This window comes from Lagopus leucura, unplaced genomic scaffold (genome assembly GCF_019238085.1).
Source record: "Lagopus leucura isolate 7727_CA_CO unplaced genomic scaffold, USGS_WTPT01 Super-Scaffold_1, whole genome shotgun sequence".
Lineage (NCBI taxonomy): Eukaryota > Metazoa > Chordata > Aves > Galliformes > Phasianidae > Lagopus > Lagopus leucura.
The window spans coordinates 23,789,632-23,807,515 of record NW_024962250.1 but is presented as its reverse complement, the minus strand read 5'-3'; the positions used below and the strand labels follow the sequence as shown (position 1 = coordinate 23,807,515).

The following is a 17,884-nucleotide window of genomic DNA, read 5'->3' as shown; positions in this document are numbered from 1 at the left end:
ACACAGGACCATAACCTGCACTTTTTATAGACACTTAAGTATGGACAGTGGTGTGTGAGGTGTACTACTGCAGATACAAACATCTCTGCTTGATACTTGTATATGCCAATTCCTGTAAAGTGAAGGTATACATATGCCACACGAAGAAAGAGGATTTGGACAATTACCAGTAACCAATCTCTCTATGTACATAGATAATAAATATCTTTTCATACAAGATTTTTTACTAAAAGAATTTTACATATCTTACAGCAGTGCATATCTGAAAAATTGCTTATTTAATGTTTTAAATACCAGTAGGGAAAACTTCTACAGATTGGGTAGAATTTTGAAATGAACATGAATGTTAACATACAGACAAACATATGGGTCTTGTACATCACAAAAGGAATTCAGACGTACAGGTCAGTACATTTGGGAGTTCTGTTATAGAAATATGAAAATAAAGGCTGTGGAGAGATAGTCTTTTTCTGTTCACCTTGTTTTACATGAAGAGCTACGTGAAAAGTTGAAATGCTGCAATTTTTCAGCTTATGTCCTCTTTGAAAAGTTCTATCTTATTTCCTTAATAGTAAATTCACATTTATATTAGTATATCCTTGTCAAAGTTTATTCCCCCCCATGCAAATTAGCTACTGTTGATAAATTAGTTGTTTTAACATAAGCATAGAAAACAAATGTTTCTGATTTTCTTTTCATGTTACTAGAAATCAATAATTTGGAGACTGAGACTTCTGTTAAATGAATGTTAACTAATTAATTTAGCATTGCTTTCTGTGATTAATCTTAGTCTCGTATTCCATTAAAGTGTCTGTGGGAATTGTAGTGTACCAATGAAATGTGTTCTTTGGGGGAATTCTGGTTAAATATATATTTTTATAATGATGCAGATAATTGAATAGTACATTGTTTTAGGCGGATGTTTTCTGTAGTGTCTCCAGAAAAGCATGAAATGTGAAGTGATAATCTGGTTGTTTTTTTTTTTATGAGTCAGTAGTAAAACAAATCGTGTATGTCTTTTTCTGATGTATAGAATTGTAAATCGAGGAGATTTTCCTGTTGTTTTTTTTCTGCCACCTGCATAATATTTACTTTATTATTATTTATTATATTTACTTTATTACCTAGATAATGTGGTGTCAACATATTTATTAATTTAATCTCAGCTGTGTCTAGAGTGAGCATGTTCATCTTACAGGTGAACAACTGATACGCAAGTGGATCACCCTACTCCAGTTTTACATCATGGGTACAAATAGAAAGCTGAACTGACTTTTCTTGCCTTTAGTGTCAATACATTCCAGTCTGTGGTGTATTCTGGCAGGGCCACAGTCTGTCACCTGCTAGTTTTCTTGCCAGGACAGTAAATGCTATCCTGGAAAGATATCCAATGTATTGTCTCTCCGGAGGCAATGATTGGCTGGAGGTGGGGGGAAAAAAATAACAGAAAAACCTTGCCCTCTGACTAAACAGTCATTCTATGTGCATTTGTAAAGACAGTTATCAGTTCCTAGGCAAAATAGTTTTCCTTTGTCCATTCTGAATTGCTCTGTTCAGTTCAGAGGACAGTTCCAATTTGTTTCAGTTGTTCTGAAATCTAATCCTCTTCTCTAAAGTTTTTCCATCCTTTAAAGCTTGATGATATCTTTGAATGGAGTAGGCCTAATAAATCCATTTAAGTCATTAATAAAAATACTGAATAGCATAAAGTGGTCTAAGTAGGCCTGAAATATGGAATACTAATCTTATTGACAACCTTAATAAAATTCATTCTTAATAAAATTCTTACTTACAATCTGAATTTTAATTTAGTTTGGGATAGTGAAGCTTCAGTAACTGATTTCTAAATGTGCCCCTACAGAATACTTATGAAAAACATTTTTACTAACTTATGAGGTTGTCTTGGGAAATATCACTAGTTTCATGATAAGCAGCAGTTATTATTTTTAAAATACATTTTTTTTTCTTTCCTACTTCATTTCATCTGTCAAATTTAATTCAGTATTGAAACCAATTGATGTCTCCAGAATGTTATGCTGAAATGAAGTGCATGCAAAGAATTGTTTTATTTATTCTAGAAACATCCAGCAAGCTGCTGTATTTTCTTTGTATTTTTCCTTCCATAAAACTATTATTCTTTCTGTTGCACCAATAAAATTGGGTAATACCTAGCCTGTATATAGATTAGTTCTGTTGTGATGACTGGTGTTGTTTCCTGGCTAGTTTTCTTTTTCCTCTCGATATATTGATGTCCATTTCCTTATATCTTACTTTTTGATATATTCTGTTTGTTTAGTGCATATTATACTAGGATCTTGGTCACCAATTTTGTCTCAGACTTGAAATACAAAAAACAACATGAACAATCAGAAGAAGAATAAATGCCAAAAGTAAAATATAGGATAAAATGGCTGTGTATTTTATATTGAGTGTTGAAATTATTTACTATTTCAGAGGGAGATTCTGTGAGCTAACAGGGTATTTATTCCTGATCAGAGAGATCTTTTAAACAATTCTTTTTTATATAGGAATGTATTTTGAGCATTGCTGTATGATTGTTGTTTTTTATAAGGTTTCATACTGTATATCTTCAGTGTTGAAATTTTTGTATTTTACTGTGGTGATTTTAGGCGTTAACATCTGACCTGGAAAACAGGAAGAAGCAGCAGCAAAAAATGCTAGACCAGCTAAAAGAGATGCAGAGTTGCTACAAGGCTAGTGAGAATGGACGTAGGCAAACAGAACTCCAGACTGCTGAGTTAGCTCATCAAGTTCAAGAGAGTACCAAGGAAGCAGAACGGTACCTTACTGAATTCAAGCATTCAGAGACACTCAGGCTGGAAACTGAGAAAAGAAGAGAAGATTTGAAGGTGAGAGCACAGGAAGCCATCCGACAATGGAAACTGAAGTGTAAGAAACTGGATTGTGAGGTGGAAAAACAAAATGAAGCTATAAGTGAACTGATGGATAAAAATAATCAGGTAAGATAGTTTTTATTTGTAACCATCACATTTACTTTCAGAAATGAATATAAGTTTATTTATGCAAGTTGTAACTTAAACTATCCACCTTCTTACATTCTGGACTAAATTTTCTAATGAACTACAAAATAGCAAAAGGAACGCAATATTTTTTTAAATATTACAGAGTTCCAAATTCTGTTCTTTAGCCAGTATTGCAGCACCTTAATCAAACCTTTTTTTCTTGTAAAGAAGGAAGTTGTGCTATGAAAGTTGCTTTTTTTTTTTTTTCTTTTCACATTGCTGTTAATGTAGCTTATTTTTGTAAATTTTTAAATGATGAAGTTATATATTGTTTAATGTAGTATGCTCAGGTCACATATTTGAATATAGTATTTGTTTTTCCTGTGTATGTCAAACTGCTAGTATATCATAATGCTATACGGATTTTGACACTCTGGGCATATTTTTAATTCCATTGTGTTTTTAAACTTTTCTCAAACTCTAGGCTTATAGTGATACCTTTTATTGTCAAAGTCTACAGGTTCTGAAATTTTTGCAGAACAAAGCACTCTACTTAGATGTTAGCTTCCAATGATTTTCTTTAAGTACTTTATTTGTCACTGGATTTCTTTTTTATATTTCCTAGGTCCTCAAGGAGAAAGATGACCTCAGAAAACAACTTCTCTCTGCAATACACCAAGTAGAAAGCCTTCAGAAAGAACTGGATGACGTGCTTACAAAAAGAGCCCAGCAGGAAGAACAACTTCACTGCAAAGAGGTAAAACTAAATGAAATGAAATCTCAACAACTATCTCTGGAAGAAGAGATAAAGGAAGTTCGAGGTACTGTAAATAAATTAGAGAATGAGTTGAAAAAGCAAATCTTTCTACAAAATCAGATGCAAGCTGAAAAGGAACATTTGGAGCAAGAGCTTGCAAGTAGTAACTCAATTCATGAAAAAGACCTGGAAAGACTCTTAGAAATGCAAGCAGATGTAAAAAATTTGAGTGCTGTGCGTGTGGAGCTTACAAACAGAATAGCAGAAGAAGAAAAAATCAAAAAGGAATTACATAAGAGCCTCTCAGAACTCCAGAAACATCAGGAATCTAAGCATGAAGAGATGACTTCAGCTAATAAACAGCTGAAGATGGAAAGAGAAGTTTATCAACAGGAGTCAGCAGAACTTCGATTAGAGTTACATAATGCTAAGATCAAACATGAACGAAACATTCAAGAGCTTACAAAACTCCTTAAACAAGAAAAGGATGATGCAGACTCTCAGATCAGAATGCTAAAGGTATCCTGTATAATTCCATAAGCAATCTATTTTATTTCTTTTGAGGGATTAAAGTAGTAAAATATGTGTTGTAAAACATTTAACACATGTTATTGCAAGTCTTCATAAAAACTGTATTTTTATAGTAGTTTTAGAGCAGAAGTTTTTATTAGTTCGGAAGTAATGGCTACCTATATCTGTGATCAGAACAGGAGGAGATGTGTAAAGCCCTAGTGCTTTAACATCATTTGATCCTTTTTCAACTACTATTTTAATAAGTTATCATCATGGCCCTGTTAGATTACTTGCTTTATTTCAGAGATGGTGCATTTTTCTAAAGATTTAAATTGCACAATTTTGGAGTACCGTCACTGTATTTAGAAACACTTTCAGAATGTACATAGTGATCAAATAATACTTAAGATCAATTTTGATCATTTCTTTTTTGATGAGTTCTTAGAATTTCTAATTTCTGTACAATTTCTCAAGGAAGTGACACTACATGTGTAGTAATTTCTGAAGTACCAAATTTTATTCAGTAAGAAACAAGCTAATGTCTTGGGGTCACATCCTTTAGTCCTGATTCAAGGCTTATGCATTGGAAAGAAAGCAAGTATTTTAGTGGCTTACATGGTCAAGAATTGAACGTGGTCTAGAATTGAGCAAGTTGAAATGGATGCTCTAAACTGCCATTAATTATTGACATTTGTATGAGAACTTCTATATGAGCTATACATTGCACTGTTATTTAAGCAATTTGATTATATGATTGAATACATATGTAAGATAGTATTTTCTGTGTTCCATTTTGTGTCTTCATGTCAGTGGAGGCAGTGGTTTTCAGGTTAGGTGGTAGGTTATCAACATAATTTGAGTCTGCTTCAGAAGCACTATAAATATATATTTCTCCTCAGTTCCATCAGATACTTTTAATTAAAAATTTGCCATATAAAAATTAAACTCATTTAACCACAGGAAGCTATAAAATCCTTAAAACTGTAGTGATTGCTGATACACTTCATCATAGGTAATATAAAGAAATTAATTTCTTTTCTCACAAATACACAGAGTAGGTTAAAATGCATGCTTTCCACATCTTGGCAGTTAAGAATTGATGTTTCTTAGAAAAGAGTGGTTAGTTATTCATGACTGAACTGATAATATGTTAAGCACTGTATAACAGAGCATTTAATGAAGACAGCAATAAAAAAAACAAAAAACAAACAAACAAAAAAAACCAGACACTGGGTAGCTGTTAGTGGAAGGATCATTAGAAACGGAAAATATTTTGACAGGAAATGTTAAATGTTTTGGGAACTTACTTTATAATGTGTCTAGCATTGTTATATGAGTGATCTGTCCAAATAAGATTTTTTTTGCATGAAATTGCAATTGATGTCAAGGGAAATGTATTCTGGATGGTGGTAATCGAAACCTGAACTGATTGTGTCTGTTTTTCCCTTGTATGGAAAGGTCAGTGTTATAGTAAAGGCCTTGATATTGATCCTGACAGTTGTGACTTAGCAGAATATTAAGAGAATTCACTTCCTTTTTTCTTTTTCATTTACAGAGCTATGACTTTATCCTAGACTTTTTAATCTACATACAATTTTTTACAGCTTCAGCACAGATGAGCAGAGAGCTTGAGGGAAATGAATTTTGTAAGATACTTGCGTAGGTAGCTGTTTTTAGGAGCACACAGTGATAATACACAACAATTTCAAACATTGATTCAAACATTGTGAGAGCAACAAAATAGCTAATCAAAATAGCTAATTTGTGAGAAGATCTGAGGAGGTTGTGGTGGTACAGGTGGTATAGTTTCTTAGCCTTTAGATTGCATTTGGGTTTCACTTTTATAGATAGATTTTTCTATAGTTAATAGTGCATATAGTGCATAGTTAAGCTAAAATTAGCATGATTTTTAAATTCTTTTTTTGTGTGCTTTTGTTTGTTTGTTTTTTTTTCCCTTCATTGCACTGTTTTTATGCCCAATAACCAACAGTCTTTTCTTATCACCTGGATAGTCTTGACTTTATTTATAATCTTTTTTCAACCTTTGTTGTAAGCAATTGTAAGCACTTCTGTGAAAAACAGTTGTATGGGAACTGCTGAGTCACGGCCTGAACCTCTGATTGATCACCTGAGGTGAGCCATGAGTCAGCCAGAGGAGCACAGGTGAAGGCAATTCACCTGTGCTGCCGGAAGGGGTAGAGCCAGGCTCCACCCCTCCTGGACCTATTTAAGAGCTGGCTACCAGAGGGGAAGGATCTCTTCTGGAGATCCCCTCTTTTGGTATCTTCTGGTGAGCTCAACCCAAGGGTAAGCTCTTCCACTTATTCTCTTTTTGTGATCGTTGTCTGCTTTGCCTTACTCTCTTGATTATATTGCAATTATAACATCTTGATATCTATTGATTATACACAATTATATTGTGATTATAACATCTTGGTTATACAACAGTACAACATAACCCTGTTCAAAAGTTGATCATAGTAAAGTCTGAAATATAAAAGTTGAGAGGGATGTAGTAGCGGTAAAGGCAAATTTAATGCATTTCTTAAGATCCAAAGCCTAATTTGAAGAGGATTCCTGATGTGAAAAGTTCTTTTATCCTATCTTCTGCATGATACTTTCTGCTTCATTCTCATCTGATTTGCTGCATTGCTGCATTGGATTGAGAAGTTACAAAGTAGTTAAGAATTTTTGTTTTAATGAGGCATTAACATAGGGGGGTAGTGTATGAAATGTTATGTGCTTCTACAGACTACTGCAACATACATGATGTCAGTGGTGAGAAGGATCTTACTCTCTCAGTACTGAGATTCCGGTACTTTAAGATCTTCTGTTTCTTCTAGAATCTTTTAAAGGAGGCCTAGCCAATGTCTCTCTGTCTCTCTCTCTCTTTTTTTTTTTTTTTTTTTTAAATGGTAGATAAATGAAGCAGAGGAAATGAAGTAGTTTATTTTGCAGTTTCCAACTGTTATGTGTGATCAGAAGAATCTCTCCCCTAATTTTGCTACCTGCCCTCATTTGCTTTTCAAAAGCATTATTGCAACTTTAGAAAAAAGAAATACAAAATTTTCTTGTGACAGGAGTTTCAAATATTAATCTTTAACATTATAAAGAGATACATATGTATACATAAATATTTATTTATATTTTTGTTTTACTTAATTAACTTCTATATGCATTCAACAAATGGGTGTTTTTTTCTTCCTGAAAGTAATCAGAGGCAGAAAATGGATTCAATCCAGTTCAGTGAAATTATGAACACATCTGCCACAAGTGTACTAGAAATTCATAAAAATTAATGTTCTCAATTGTGACGCAAAGGTAACATGATTGAGGAACCTGTTTCTTGGATTGTTTGTTTTCATACACTTTATTATACACTTACCTTTAGTAGGAAACTGAAAAGAGAAGTGTATAAACGTATTAACTAGAAGTATTCTAGGTGTTGCAGGCTTGTCTTTGTGTTTAAATTGAATTGTAAAAAACATTTTTCTTAATCTTTTTCCCAACATAATATATCAGGGCTGCTCAGAAAGTAATGCCTCCTATTTTAATATATTGGCCCACGGTGTTAGAGGCAGATGTTGGTGGTGTGGCAGTAGAGGTTGAACCTTCCCAGCAATATTCTGTTATATGTTATTTCTGTGTGACACATGGCAGCAGAGGAGCAGTCTGACAAAATGGTGTCTGACATGGGGGTGTGTGTGAAACCAAGGTGTGTCATTGAATTCCTCCTGCAGAAAAAAACTGCATGCAACACCCATTGATATTCACTGACACTTGCTGAACATTTGTGAAGACCAAACAGTGGATGTGAGCAAAGTGAAGCGGTGGATGGTTCATTTCAACAGTGTGACAGTGGGTCACCTCCGCTGCTGCAGATTTTTACGAGTGCTGCATGCAGGCTCTTGTTCATCACTGGCAAAAATGCACAGTTAATGATAGAGACTATGCTGATAACTTGAGCTCTGTAACTGCAAATTTGCTCTATGAAATAGTGTTACTGTGCTCTTCGTATCTGATGTAGTTTTCATGAAAATAAATAAGAGGTATTATTTTCAGAGCAAGCAATGTATATTTATAGTCCTGATTCTCTTCAGGAATTTACTCTGCAGGTGTGGTTTTGTGTATAACTGCATCTTGCAATTCAACTATATTAAATCTGGTTTTGGATAATGATATGTTTGTGTAATTTTCTTTGTTTTGTTTTGTTGTTCTTTTTTTTTAATTTACTATTTTATAGTTCTGGAGAATTTCTCAAATCAGTCAGATGAATGAGAAGCAAATATCTAATTGAGGAAAGGCATGTCTCATCTTTTCCACTGGAAACTGATATATTTTATTCACTCAACTACTTTGGGCTCTTAGGTCCCTTAGATGTTTTTTTCTCCTATTTTTCCTCTATAACGTCTTTACGAATAGTGTTAAGAACACACAGTTCTAGAAATGGAAAAGCAACCAAACCTTTGAAGTTATTTCCCTGCAGATATAAATTTAGTATTCTTACAATGAAATGAGTTTTGGTATTTCTAATTCCAAATGATTGCAGTAATGGAAAATTTGCATAAACACTGAGCTTCTTTAAGTGATGTCAGCTGATGAGTGTAACAGACTTGAAATGCAGAGTCTGAGGCTTCTACTTACTTTTTTAAAAAGACTGTACAGTGATACAGCATCTTACAGAAATTTACAGTGTACTTAGCTTAGAAGAATGTCAATGCTATGTGACCTGGTTTTGCAGTTATATTTGCATTATTGGTAAAGTTCAGGACAACACTAAATTGCAAAGGAAAAAATCTGTATCATTAATTTTTTTTTTTGGCAGCACTAATAAATCATAATAATAACAACAAAGTCATATTAAGTCATTGTATATAATTACTTTCACTGTATGAAATGTATTTCCTTAATTGATTATTATTTTTGTGATATGTTTGCCATATTCAGATAACTGATTGCATTTAATATTAATTATCATTCTGTGATTATGTTCCATAGTCTTGAAACTCAACTGTCTGAGAATGATGGAAAGTAGTACATATAGTGACTTTGTCATCTATTTATCTTTTACCTCCAGATGGAACTTGTGGAACAGAAGAGCATAGTCAAGACTCAGAGTCAACAACTGGAGAAGATAAAAATAGAATGTGATAAATTGACAAAAGAATTAACCCAGTGTGAAGAAGAAAATACAGAACTCAGGCGAAAATTTGAGTTTGTAAAACATGAACTAGAGAAAAAGGTAAACATAATTAGTCTCAATTTTTTTTTAACTTGAGATAAATGTCTAAAATAAAAGTGAATTATAAAATTAGATTTAGAATAGAAAATAGAATTAGATGTAGAATTATAGAATTAGCAAAAAAAAAAAAACACCCCAACATAGGCACATTCAGTAACAGATGCTGTAGTACATATTTTGTATATAAATCAGTGCTGAATTATGAATTGTATCCCTCCATAGATATATTGAAACTGCTTATAAGTGAAGTATAAAAAAAAAAAACTTATCAGAGTAGGAATATAAGTCTTTCTTATATATGGGTAACTGAGAAACTAACAAATATCTAATTATGCTCTTCCAATTCTCTTCTGTTCATTAGCTGTATCTACTCTTTGGTTGTGACTAGTATATTTACAAAATTAATGTAATTTGTTTTAGGGGTACAATTGGATAGGCTACAATTTCTGTTGTATGTGACAGCATTTTCATAGTTAGTAGTGAAATATCTACGGATTAAAAAAATGGAGGCAGAAGTTTAATTGAATTTTAGGATTAGTGTTGAATAAAAATGGTTTTCAATTTCTATTTTTCTGTGAAAAATTTTATTAATGTTATTTTTCATCATTGCAATGATTACATTCATTTCTGAGGTAATCTTAAACTTGCAGGCTATGAACTTGGAAACTGAACTTTGTTTTAGCTTGCTCCCGTTCTAAAGAGAAGTGCTTTAGAAGTTCAACTCCGTCAGGCTAGTACAAAGTACTTCAAATGAAAATTCAATATTTTTTTTTCTTGGTTAAGATTTTAATCATATAATGTCTACTGGTCAGGAAATGTGGCTGTAGAAGGGTATGTAGTCTTCTGCAGAGAGCTGAAAGCTAGCTCCGACTTTATGTAGTATTAAGAAGATATGTTTTTTAGACAGAGATGATTGCTTATCTTTGAAATGTTTTTCTCAGTGCCAATCACTAATAGAGATTCTTTGAATACATTTCAGACATGCAGACTGTCAATTCAAGTTTCATTTGGGGTCCTGTGTTTTTGACGAGATGCCTGTTTGAGCTCCAGGGCAAAAGATTAGAAGTTAATTAATAAATATTTTATTAACTTTTTTTTAAAAAAGATTTTTTTAAAATAGATTAAAAAACTTTTTTTTAAAATAGATTAATGATAGAATACATAGTTTTGTCTATGAAATCAGGCTTGATGATTGCTGGGGTTGGGTTTAGTGCAGTTTGTTCACAACTGATTTCCAGGAGAATATGGAGAATCAACTGAGGATTTTGAGTAATATGAAAAGGTGTAATATTCCATGGCAAGGAACTATACTCAGTGTCTGGATGTAGCGTGATTATAATATTGGAAGATAGTTATATAGCTGCTTATGCAGGTTACATTATTAATACATTAATACATTATTAATGCAATAATTTGTTGTTGCTCTTTAACTGCAGGATAAACAGATCAGTGATGAAGAAGATCATTTGAGAAGGGTGGACAAGGCAAGACTGCAATTTAAGGTTCAGCTGCATCATTTAGAAATGGAAAAGGAATCTATTCTCACCACGATCGGAACTGAAATTGATGCTGCTTGTGAGATTTTTTCTCGGGATTGCATGGAGAAATTCAAAGTAATTCTAAGTTTTTCAGTATGCTGCATTTCTCATTGTTTTCTTAATGGGTGATTGTAGCAAAATCTGCTAAGGCAATACCACTCAATTGGTATAGATAATTTAGGGACAGTAGGACTAGGGATAATTAGCTGATACAGATACAGCTGCTGAGTACTGGGTATTAGAATGAGATATTATGAAGATACCAAGAGGTAACTTTGAATTCATCAGAACTTGTTTTACTTTGTCTCCTGAAAGTAAACCATTTACTGGCAAAAGGCTTTCAAAAGTACCATCAATGTTGCTTTTTCTTCCACCCTAACAGCCCAGTAAGTCTCTGAAGGCAGTGTGATCAGCAAATGGCTGCTAGTGTCATGAAATTTAGGAGGTGGCATGGTCATGTTCAGACTGCTCAGGTTAACCTCATTTCTGTTCTGTGTGCATGCTACAAGGCGCAATGCAACTGTTTTTCCAAGTCTTTACTTTCTGGTTCAGCCAAATCCCATATTTTTCCAAGGATAATATCAGAGAATCAGATTTCTTAAAAAACAATGCAGCTTTGCTTGCCCTGACTCTCCCCATGTATGTTGGATCTACCTGTGTGTAATAAACTTCGTACAGTGGAATCCCAGCATAAGACTGCTGGTTGGGGTGAGTGCCACAATTTTCTTCCCACTGATTCCACAGAGGCAACAAGGCTGGTGAAGGGGTTGAAGAATATGCCCTGTGAGGAGTGACTAAAGGAACTGGGGCTGTTTAGTCTGGAGAAGAGGAGGCTGAGAAGAGGCTTTATTGCTCTCTTCAAATATCAAATATCCGAAAGGTGATTGCAGAGAGAGTGGGGTTGGTCTCTTCTCACTGGTGACAGATGACAGGACGAGGGGAAATGGCTTTAAGTTGTGCCAGGGTAAGTTTAGGTTAGATATCAGGAAATACTTTACAGAAAAGGAGGTTAAGCACAGGAATAGTCTCCTCAGGGAGGTGGTTGAGTCTCCATCCCTGAATGTGTGTTTAAAATGCATTTGGATGTGGTGCTCAAGGACATGATTTAGCAGAGGGTTGATAGGCTAGTATGCTTAGGTTGTGGTTGGATTTGATGATCTTTAAGGTCTTTTCCAATCTGAGCAATTCTATGATTCTATGATTCAGCGAGTTTGCATAATTTACCTTTAAATCTGGCTTGCTTATAGATAAACAGTTCTACTGAACCATATACAGATATGATTTCCCGGCTGGACTTTATAGCAAGGAATATTTATTTGAAGATTTTTCAGTAAGCTGGAAAGAATATTTTCTCTTTTTCTAATACCCTTTTTAATGCATACTTCTTTCTTTCTCCCTACTCTACAGGCAATATCACTTACACCGACAGTGCTGAATGATCCTCATCGTTGGTTAGCAGAGACAAAGGTAATGGTCAAGTTGTCTGAATTGTTGCTGAGCAATCTAATATCCAGCCTTCATAATCACACAAACACTAGAAAGTGTGTTTGAAAAGACAGTTAAAAGGGGAAAAATTGCAAAAGCTTTCCTTTGTCAGCAGTTATGATATTCCCAGACTGTTATTTCAGCTGATAAAATAATTTTACGGATTTACTATTGACAAGAAACACTATAGCCAAATAAATAACAATTTACAAAAAAAAAAAAAAGAGTAGCTACAGTGATTTCAGTGATCTGTGTTTCCCACTGTATAAATTGAGACAGTCAGTAGATTATTCTGCAGGTTTATATTTAATGAGACAAGAAATAATTTGGAATAAGGCTCCTCTTTATTAAATCTAGATGTTATTTGATTGAATTCCTGGAATTTCCTTTCCACCTTTGTTTAAAGTTTCTGAATTCTATAATGTAATTGCATTCATGCTTCAAAACTATTTTGAGGTGATGACTGGTGAATTACAACTATTTGGCAGCTTCCCTCCTGTTCCTCCAAGATATGCTTCTTATCCAGTATCTTTTAAAAGGATTCAGCTTTTAATGATCAAAGCAGATCATAAAGAAATTGTGGAATACATAAAAATTTCTGCTTTGTGTAAGGTGTACATGTAAGATAATTTGAGGTTATTGCTGATATATGGTTCAAGTAATACGTGTAGACCAGGAGAGGCTATTGCTATAAATAATAAAGATAAAATCAAAGAAGAGATGTTATGTATTTTTATAATTTAAAGAGTGATATTGTCATATCACTTATGTCAGATATGTCATATTGGAGAGCTGGGCTGGAGCCAATGGGATGAGTTTCAACAAGGCCAAATGCCGGGTCCTGCACTTCGGCCACAACAACCCCAGGCGACGCTACAGGCTTGGGGCGGTGTGGCTGGAGGACTGCGTAGAGGAAATGGACCTGGGGGTATTGATTGATGCTCGGCTGAACATGAGCCGACAGTGTGCCCAGGTGGCCAAGAAGGCCAATGGCATCCTGGCTTGCATCAGAAACAGCGTTGCAAGCAGGAGCAGAGAGGTGATTGTTCCCCTATATTCAGCACTCGTGAGGCCGCACCTCGAGTACTGTGTCCAGTTTTGGGCCCCTCACTGCAAGAAAGATATTGAGGCCCTGGAACGTGTTCAGAGGAGGGCAACAAAGCTGGTGAGGGGTCTGGAACACAGGCCATATGAGGGGAGGCTGAAGGAGCTGGGAATGTTCAGCCTGGAGAAGAGGAGGCTCAGAGGAGACCTCATTGCTCTCTATAACTTCCTGAAGGGAGGTTGTAGTGAGCTGGGGGTCGGCCTCTTCTCTCGTGTCATTAGTGATAGGACCAGAGGGAATGGCTTCAAGCTACGGCAGGGGAGATTCAGGCTGGACATGAGGAAGTATTACTTTTCAGAAAGGGTGGTCAGGCACTGGAATGGACTGCCCAGGGAGGTGGTGGAGTCGCCGAGCCTGGGGGTGTTCAAGGAAAGGCTGGATGTTGTGTTGAGGGACATGGTTTAGTGGGAGCTACTGGGAATAGGTGAACGGTTGGACTGGATGATCTTTTAGGTCTTTTCCAACCTTGGTGATTCTATGATTGATTCTATATTGAATAGACTTTTCAAAGTGTACCTAATAATCATTTGCGTACATTTCTTTTGTAAGTATCTTTAGCTAGTAGGGAACAGTCTAGAATGAATGAAAACTTGAGATGTCATCCCTCTCTTTTTCCTTTTTTTCTTTATAAATATTGTTATTTATATTTGTTAAAAACAAAATTAAAACAAAGATAATATAAATCTGGGACAATCGTGCCATAATAGTTATCCACATTTGCATTTCTGCATCATTGCAACTGCTTATGAGTATTCAAAAGTTGAAGTCTTCTGATTTTTTTTTCCCTAAATTTCTGAATGAAATTGTTTACACTGAGTCCAAGGAGTGGCAAAATTTGTTTGTAATAATAATGGCCTTGGAACTGATATTTTTGGTAGTATAATTAAATATTGTAATCACTTTTTCAACTACTTCTGCCAAACTGCCTCTTTTTGAGAATTAATTTTGTTTTTCTCTTCTGAATGCTAGTTTTTTCTCCAGATTACTAGTCTCTAGAAGGTACAAATCTTCTTCAATACAAATACTTTTGAACATGATTTCTGAACTTTAATGTTAAATACGGAGTTTGTTTCCTGCATTTTTCTGAACATCTCCTGTTTGTAGCTAAAATTCTTTAAAAACATAGCTTTGAATGTATTAGGGACATTTATTTTAACTTTTTGTTAAAATATAATTTTTCACTGACTTTCATTTTATATACACTCTCTAAGTGCTGTGTATGTTTCTGGTGTTCCATACTTCAACTGAGGAAAATTTTTTGGGAATGAATAGCAAATTACATTAATAGTACTGTGGAAATTTCTCAAGACTAGATAAAAATGACAGAGGTAGATCTTGTGTGGAGGCAGAAAGATGTCTGTGAAGCTCTACCTATTGTGGCTGACCTCCTGGAAGAAGGATGATTTAACAAAGGTGTTTGGAAGAACATTTTGTACTAACTGGGAAATGAAATGCGCATTATTAACGTTAAGTTCAGGAGGAGCTCTTGATGTCTGCATAAAGCTCTAAATGTGAATTTCCTTACTTAAGTACAGCAGCAGAAAAAAAAAAAAAAGAAAAGAAAAAAATCTGTGTATTGCTTTTGTGCATACAATTATCAGCCTAAATATATCTCTGTTGAGATTCCTTGAGGGTCCTTCTAATATATCTGAGTGTTTCCTTCTATTATAGTTATGCAGTAATAGCTACAAATGAGTAAGCTGTGATTCCAAAGATAATTTGTTCAATTAAACTTTGTCCTAGTAGTTTTATTGGAATTCTACTTATTGTCCCCATTTTCAATGTAGACTAAGCTGCAGTGGCTGTGCGAAGAGGTGAAGGAGAGAGAAAGTAAAGAAAAAAAGCTGCGACGCTACTTGATGCAGAGCCAACAACATCTCAAGCACTTTACACAGCTGAAGGAGTCTGAACATCAGTCTCTCTTCAAAAAGATAAAAAAGCAAGAACAACTTTTGGAAGAAGTTTACAGAGAGAGGAGAGGTACGCTGCTAGTTGTCTTTTTGTTAAAAGGAAGAAAGATTTACGAGTACTAGTTATTATTCCTGTGCATTCAGATGTAATAACTAGTTGATAAAATACAAATCCTTCTGTATTGCCGAGTGGAGTAAGACAAGCTTTGATTCTAAATGAATGACACTATATATAGAATACTACGTATACATAGTTTTCCCCCTCTTTTGGCGTGTAATTTTTACTCTGGAGCATGACAGGATTGGTGGCAGCATCTGCACCATCTGTGTTTGTTGTGAAAGGAAAACAATAGTCTAATTTTACTGATCATTGCAAATTTCTGATAAGGATGGACCTTGCTATCTCAAGCCAAGTGCCAGTTTTAAATCTCAGTTCAGTACTTGTAGCTTTCTATTTATAGTTTTCTTGGAGATTGACTTTGAGCAGCATGCTGTTAGGAGTAGATAAACATACTTTCAGCATGAGCTCCTTTCTTGAGGTGAGTGCTTTATGAAAATAAGGATATCTTATTTTTTCATCATCCTGCTTTTCATATACCTGCAAGCTCACTTACACTTACTTCTAAGTTAATGAAACATATTTATTCAACCAACAGTATTTTGATAATAAAACCAGAATATCATAGCAAACTCAGAACATAAATTTTGTACAGTACACCTTTATTTTCATGTTCAAAAACAGTTTATTTCACTGTCAGAGTACTTTGGTAGTAATGAAGAATGTAAAAGTCGATCTTTGTTATATAAAAAATTAGGTGAAATGGAAAATTCTGAAAAGCAGTCTTGGTTGATAATAATCCATATATTGCTGAGTTGAGTGAGTAGGTTTTATAGACACTTCCTAATTTCTGAAGGTTTTTCTAAAGATATTTGTTATTTACTGTCATGGCTGCTTTTGAAAGAGAACTCCACGTCTACATTTTTATCAGGAACCTGGAAAATTAACTAGAAATTGCACACTGTATGCATATTCATACATCATGGATCTTGGCAACACCAGAATCAATCATTAAGTATACATGCTCCCATAGGAAGTTCAGGAAAGACCTTATCACTCTCTACAACCACATGACAGAAAGTTATAGCAAGGTGGAATTCAGCCTTTTCTCCCAGGTGACTAGTGATAGAATGAGAGATAATGGCCTTAAGCTGTTCTAGGGCAGATTGACGTTGCATATTAGGATGTGGCATTTAGGGACTTGGTTTAGCGGTGATGAATTGATGATTGGACTAGATAATCTTAGTAGTCTTTTCCAACCTTAGTGATTCTAGGATTCCAGTAGTAACTGGTGATAATTGTTTGCCCCTAGGTACCATTGTATAAAGATAATGGTCAAGTAAAAAGTGTAATGTAACTGATGCTGAGAATAAGGTAACAGGAATTGGAGCAAGAAGTTTTGCATGGGAAGAAGACAGGAAGTGCATTTATTATGAAAAAATTAATTCCAACCATTAAGGCTTAATCTTAGCACAACATTACCAAGGTTGATGAAGATCACAGAGATCATCTATTCCACCCATCCACCTACGACCAATATTCCCCCACCTAACCCATGTCCCTCAACGGAACATCTAGACATTTCTTGAACACTGTCAGGAATGGTAACTCAGCTAACTTCCTGGGGAGCCCATTCCAGTGCCAGACCACCCTTTCAGAGAAGTTTTTCCTAAGATCCAATCTGAATCTCTCCTGTCACAGCTTGAGACCATTCCCTCTAGTCTTCTTGCTAGTTACACAAGAGAAGATGCCAAACCCCACCTTGCCACAACCTCCTTTCAGGTAGTTGTAGAGAACAGTAAGGTCTCCCCTAAGATTCCTCTTCTCTAGACTAAACAATTCCAGTTCCGTCAGCTGCTCCTCATAAGGCTTGTGCTACAGAACTCTCACCAGCTTTATTACCTTCGTTATCTCAAGGCCTGTGCTGAACATTTAGAGAATACTAATTATCTCATAAATGTGTGTGTATATAGTCCTCTTTTTCTAAGGTACTATCCCAGCAGAGGAGCAAGTCTCATAAGGCATCAAAAAAATGTGGATAGTTTAGAGCTAGGAGGAAAATGATTAAAGAAAAAGAAGTGGTCTCCATAAAGAAAGAAGAATGCAAACAGTGAACCCAATGCTCGAGAAAGCATGCTAATTGACACAGGTTTCTGGGATCAGAATATCATATTGGAAAATATTCTTTTTTTCGCGTTTTCTCTTAAAACTTTGTTCTGGCCTTTATTCAGAACTCAGTACTGATAATGACGAGCCCATATTTTGTCAAAATACTACATTTTGGTCTGTTTT

General features: G+C 34.9%; 1 protein-coding gene across 4 annotated transcripts in view; it reads left to right on the top strand.

The window, feature by feature from the left end:
• Positions 1 to 17,884, top strand: part of CEP128 (centrosomal protein 128) — a 95,524-nt gene that overhangs the window by 33,862 nt on the left and 43,778 nt on the right. For all 4 annotated transcript variants that reach the window (XM_042872953.1, XM_042872944.1, XM_042872962.1 and 1 more), the window contains exons 13-18: positions 2,631 to 2,981; positions 3,610 to 4,260; positions 9,332 to 9,496; positions 10,933 to 11,109; positions 12,442 to 12,501; positions 15,412 to 15,604. In XM_042872953.1, coding sequence (XP_042728887.1) covers positions 2,631 to 2,981; positions 3,610 to 4,260; positions 9,332 to 9,496; positions 10,933 to 11,109; positions 12,442 to 12,501; positions 15,412 to 15,604 — 1,597 coding nt within the window. The remainder of the gene's footprint in view (positions 1 to 2,630; positions 2,982 to 3,609; positions 4,261 to 9,331; positions 9,497 to 10,932; positions 11,110 to 12,441; positions 12,502 to 15,411; positions 15,605 to 17,884) is intronic.